This window comes from Phacochoerus africanus, chromosome 4, assembly GCF_016906955.1.
Source record: "Phacochoerus africanus isolate WHEZ1 chromosome 4, ROS_Pafr_v1, whole genome shotgun sequence".
Lineage (NCBI taxonomy): Eukaryota > Metazoa > Chordata > Mammalia > Artiodactyla > Suidae > Phacochoerus > Phacochoerus africanus.
The window spans coordinates 19,699,644-19,705,643 of NC_062547.1; the positions used below are offsets into that span (position 1 = coordinate 19,699,644).

Consider the following 6,000-nt stretch of genomic DNA (forward strand, 5'->3'; position numbering starts at 1 on the left):
CATTTGGAGTGGATAAGCAATGAGATCCTGCTGTGTAGCACAGGGAGCTGTATCTAGTCACTTGAGATGGAACATGGTGGAGGATAATGTGAGAAAAAGTATATATATATACATATGACTGGGTCGCTTTGCTGTAGAGCACAAATTGACAGATCATTGTAAATCAACTATAATAGAAAAAATAAAAATCTTTAAATTTAAAAAAGAAAATATTTTATATTGTGACCCAATACAGACACAGATGTGTGTGTATTCGAAGTAAGTTTCACAAAACAATGTTTAACCTTAGTGCATAGTGCTGGCCACAGAACATGTGATCCACACCGTGTTCTTCTATTCTGTTATCCTACTGCTTTGTCAATATACTGTCTATAACCTACGAGAGCAATTACACCACCCAATAATAGATCACCCACAGTTTGAAAAACACTGTTTTCACATATGACCAAACTGAGGTTAAGGGGACAAAAACAGTATCCACATATGAGCTTTACGAATTTTCATGTATTGCAGATTAACTGTAAAAAAGACATTATCACAAGAAAATAAATCCAAAGATAATAGAAGGAATTAAATAATAAATAAAAGCCTGGAAATTAATTAAAAACAAATAGGATCAATGAGCTAAAACTTTTGTTAAAGAAGACTAAAGAAATCGACATTTGATATAATTCTGGTAAAGTTAACCAAGATAAAGCAGGGGAAGCACAAATAAATACCCAGAATGAAAAGGAGACCGTAACTCTAAAAAGTGCATTATTTAAAAGATATCCATGGAGTTCCCATTGTGGTGCAGTGGAGACGAATCTGACTAGGAACCATGAGGTTGCAGGTTTGATCCCTGGCCTCACTCAGTGGGTTAAGGATCTGGCATTGCCGTGAGCTGTGCTGCAGGTCACAGATGTGGCTCGGATCTGATGTTGCTGTGGCTGTGGTGTAGGCCGGCAGTTACTGCTCTGATTTGACCCCTAGCCTGGGAACCTCCATATGCTGCGAGTGTGGCCCCAAAAATCCAAAAAAAAAAAAAAGATATCCATAAACTTATGCCAAAATATTTGAAAACTTAAATGAAATGGACAAATTCTTTAAAAATATTCCTTATCAGAAGTCTCAAGGAAAAATAATAACAAACCTGGATGGTTCTATAACATTAAAGAAACTGAGTCAAAATTTAAAAATCTTCCTATCAAGAAAACTCCACATCCAAAAGATACCTGCAATATACATAATCAAGACTAGCAACCAGAATAAAGAACTCCTATAAAGTAATGAGAAACAGACAAAAAATCCAAAACAAACAAAATTAGAAAACTAGACAAAAAACTTAAACAGGAATATCACAGAAGAGTAAACAAAAACGGCACATAAACACCTGAAAAGATGTTTAGTCTAATTAATGGACAGGGAAAGTAAAACCACAACGAGGTATCGTCTACCCACCAGCATGGAAAAATGTACGCTTCAAACACCAAGTGCTGGAGGGGACCGGGAGCCACGGGAACTCCGAGGGCAGGAGCATGACCCGCTCCACAGTCTCGAGTGGGCAGCAGGAGGGCTGGAAAGAAGAGAGGCTGACACCCACTATGTTACAGTCCCAGGCATCCCTTTTTGCTTCCTACCTGTCACAGTTGGGTTCCCCCCATAAGTGCCCCCACAAATGAATCAGAGACAAGGGTGGGGGTGCAGGGAGCTGTGAGTCGGCTCACATCTGAAAACTAGGTGAGAGGGATTTTGCTACTGAAGCAGCCAACGTCACCTTCTACTTGCCAGCTCTTGATTTTTTTTGTTTGTTTGTTTTGTTTTCCTGGTTGCACAGGTGAAGCAATACCCTAGTTGGCTGCCCACCTATATTATCTACAGGAAGGCCAGGTTCTATCACAGTAGGTTCAGATACATGGACTATTTGGATATCGTGTCTATCGCGTCTACCCTGGCTCTGCTATATCATCCTCACTGCTACCGGGAAACCCAGTTCCATGGTCACAACTCATAGAGTCAACCCTGGCCTACAAAGGAGAACCAACAAGCCCCTCAAAGATGCTGGTCCCCTCCCTGGGTTCCATACACCAGAGGGCTCTCCCGGGAACAAGGGCAGGAGGTGTGTCTCTGGCCTCAAGTAACAAATCCATTTCAAATCCCACCTTCCTGAACTTTCTGATCCCTTAATATTCAGGCAACACCACTCTGGCACCTACCCCTCATCTACTCCAGACTAGGGTTTCTCAACCTCAGCACTACAGACATTTGGGGCCAGATGATTCTTTTTTTGTGGGGAGCTGCTCCATACAATGTGGAAGGTGTCGTTAGCATCCCTGGCCTCTACTCAACAGAAACCAGAAGCAACCTCTAGTTGTGACAATTAAAAATATATCCAGACAGTTGCCAAAAATCCACTGGGGAGGCAAAATCGCCCCCAGCTGAAAACCAATGGGGTGTCCCTGTCATGTTCAAGCTTCTAGAAGCCTGCCCAGCAGCATATCTGGACCAGCTTGTCCTTGCCAGGGCATTAAATCCTGAATCATGAGAATACCCCAAGAGTCTCTCTCATTGGGCTTTGCGATCCACCACTACCCAGTCTTGGTCTGACACTCTCAAGATTCAGTCCCACGTGATCCTCCAGTTCCTGCTGGCCCACCTGAGCCAGGTCCCACGGTTATCCCTCCAGCAGTGGGGGCTGCACCTCCCCACTGAGCCAATGCTGAGGGGTGGGGTGAGGTGGGGGAGGTGATCCCTGGGAGGAGAAGCACCACCTTGCAAGGTATCCACTTCCAGGGAGGGCCCTGCACAGCTCCAGGCAAGAGAGCTTCTTCTCCACAAGGGACCAGGAGAAACTTCTGCTGGTCCAGAGGATCTGAGCAAGTCAGGGAGTTCAGAATCCTCAGTGCCTCCACCCCACGTCTCAGGCGCCCAGTTCTTCCCTATCACAGCCCTGACGTGAGCAGAAGTGGCCATCGGGGCTGTGCATTCAGCTTCCTTTGCAGTTCTGCCACAATTAGGATTAAATTCCGGGCTTGGCTTTCAACACAGTCTGCCTCAAGGTGCAGGAAATGCTGCCTCGGAGCCTTCTGTCTTTCACAGTCGGTCCTGAGTAGATATCTGGCTAATGTGAGTCTCATCACACCTCAGGGTCTCTCGGGGAGACAACAAGAGCCAACCAACTCCACCAGCCTTAGGATGACCACTTCCGCACACTGCTCAAGCACTAGAGTGCCAGTGCTGGCCAGGGCACCTCACACCCCAACCCACCACCTGTCAGCATCTTACTATTCTAATACCGGGTCTAGAACACATTTCACATAAACCTAAGTGTTTGCTGAGGGAAGGAGTGTCTCTAGCCTTCCTGGTTCCATCAGGGCACATACTGTTCAAGGACCAAGTTTTGAGGAATTATACAGTGATGAACTCTGATTAATTTCTTTCTTGAATTCATTTCCAAAGGAAGAAAAAATGGCTAGGTAATTCCACAGATGGAATTTTCTGTACCTGCACCCCCCCCCCATAACCACCCTTCTCTCCTCTAACACTGAGCTTCCCCGATGAGGACAAACCAAAAGGATCTTCTACTAGTGAATGTTTGTTCCATATAATACACCAACCTGGGTTAAAATAAGAATTTCACAACAGAACCCTACAAACTTCAGCCTCCTCAAGGCACATCAAACCTATCCCTACAATGGGATCACCTGGCCAGATGGCAAGTGCTGAATCACTGGAAAAATCTTTCAGTGCCACTCTACTGTCAGAATGATTCGCATTTTCTGTTCCTGGAATTATTTATTCCTAAACTTGGCCTGAGTAACCTTTCCTCGGTGCTTCAGGCTACGTCCAATCCATTTAGTTTTCTTTTCTTTCTCGCTCTCTTTTTTTGGCTTTTTAGGGCTGCACCTGCGGCACAGGGAAGTTCTCTGGCCAGGGGTCAAAACGGAGCTGTAGCCGCAGGCCTGTACCACAGCCACAGCACCAGATCCGAGCTGCTTCTGCGACCTACACCACAGGTCTCATAGCAACAACATATCCTCACTGAGTGAGGCCAGGGATTGAACCTTCATTCTCATGGTTACTAGTCAGATTCACTTCAGCTGAGCCACGCCGGGAACTCCCAATCCACTTAGTTTTCAGTCACAATCTCCTGTCTTAACCTTTTCAGAGAAACCCTCACAGCTGAACTCTTGGGGCTGCTGTTACACTGGAACTTAACCCAACTGTTTCTGAAAAGAAAGGAACCAGATACTGGCAAAAGCAGGAAAATCTGCGATTCATTGCCTTACCTGATAAGGTTCTCTATAATTAAAGTTACATTATAGCTAACCATGCCTAAAAATGGTTTATATAAAAAATAAAGACATGTGCCCCCTTGCAAGAATTGCACTATAATGAACACAATGCTTGTAATTAAAGGACTGATAACTACACATGACTTTGGCCCTGCTACACACCAAGGTCTGTTTTAAGTACTTTGGGTTAACTTATTTCATCTTCCTAACAGTGCCATGTGACAAGCTATTATTATTCTCATTTTACAGATGGGGAAAGTGTAACAAGAACAGCTAAGTAACTTGCCCACTGTCACACAACTAGAAAATGCCAAGGCATATAGAGAATGGCAGTTTAGGTCTGGAGCCGGAGCTCTGTCTGAACCGCCAGGTGAAGCTGCCTTCCCTGCTACCCTTAAAAGCCGGAATTAGATACACCTTTCTCATTGCTCAATGAGCCAGCTGACTTGAGAGAGGCAAAATCTACCCATTCACATGGCCATATGCAACCCCATGGCTCAAGTCAGCAGAAGCCAGGAAGGACAGAAACTGAGTCATATATTTTATCACCATATCTAGCCTTTGAGCTCTGAAGTTTACAAACAAAGTCCAGTTTACCTCCTTAGGGCACTCCATTGACAAAGAAGAACTGAAATTGACACATGTCTATTTCAAGCTATTTTCAGACAAATAAGAACACTTCTAAATTAGCACTTCCCAGTAAGTAACACCAAGGAATTTTAACCTCAAAATTGTATAGATAAATCTGTTTCTGCAGCCGGTAGTAAAACTCCAAATGCTTCTGACTTTCAACTACATGCCCAGGGCCGGGACACCGCTGGCCACCTTTGACACGGGAGCGCCAGGTCCTGCACAGGACGCCACTGGCCACCACAGGGCTCAAAGCTCAAGAATCCCCGTGGGAGAAAGCAGATGCCTGCAGCTCGCAGGAAAGAGCAGGCAGCGGAGAGGGGTCATGGCAGAGGGTGGGCCCTTCGGAAAGGACGCCACAGGATTCTGGGAGAAAGGAAAGGTGTGAGCAAGGGAGGCAGGTGGGAAACCAAAGTGCGGGGCGGGCCAGGTGGTGAAGGAGAGGGCGGGGCAGAAGTCAAAGCGCCCCCAAAGCGGGAAAGCACCGTGAGTGGCTCCGGTGGGGGTGAGGGTCTCCTCCAGTAGCCCTCCGACCTACCCGCGGTCCGCGCTCCCCCGGTGATAGGGGCCCGACTCCGCCGCGGCCGGGAGAGGCCCAAGCCAGCACCCAAGGCCCACCAGGCCCTTCCAGGCCGCACTTACCTCGGCCACGGCTGCCTCCTGTTGGTCACCAGCTCATGCCGCTGGGCGTGGGCCACAGCCGCCAAGGAGGGATCGTGCGGAGCTGCGGGTCGCCACCAGCGGTGTCGGCTCTGCTACAGCCAGCGGAGAGCCGAGAGCCGGCAACTGGGCTCGGCGGTCTGACACCGAGAGCACTGCGCATGCGGAAGCCGCCGGGGCCGGGCCCACGCCCTCTACTGGACGGGAGGAGTCAAGGCACCGCTGAGCGTTTCTCCTAGGCAGGCGGGAGAAGCTTCGGTTCCACAGTGAAATTCAAAGACCTGCAGCATCCCTCATAATAAAGAAACTGCAAACCTAAACACCAAGGCATTATGCGTCACTTATAAAATAGTTATAAAACTGACAAAAATTTAAAAGTTTTATTGTAATCACTATTGATGAGCATACGACATTCTTGAAGGGCAAGTCAGCCTTA

The 6,000-nt window shown here is 47.0% G+C and overlaps 1 protein-coding gene across 2 annotated transcripts in view; it reads right to left on the reverse strand.

The window, feature by feature from the left end:
* EXT2 (exostosin glycosyltransferase 2) overlaps nt 1-5,762 on the reverse strand; it is a 137,688-nt gene extending 131,926 nt beyond the window's left edge. Inside the window, exons 1-2 of one of the 2 annotated variants that reach the window (XM_047775933.1) lie at nt 5,547-5,762; nt 1,441-1,555 (exon numbers count right to left, since the gene is read on the reverse strand). In XM_047775933.1, the coding sequence (XP_047631889.1) occupies nt 1,441-1,446 (6 nt within the window). In that variant the 5' untranslated portion in view covers nt 1,447-1,555; nt 5,547-5,762. The remainder of the gene's footprint in view (nt 1-1,440; nt 1,556-5,546) is intronic. The other variant, XM_047775934.1, reaches the window with a different exon arrangement.
* Nucleotides 5,763-6,000: the final 238 nt, after the last annotated feature.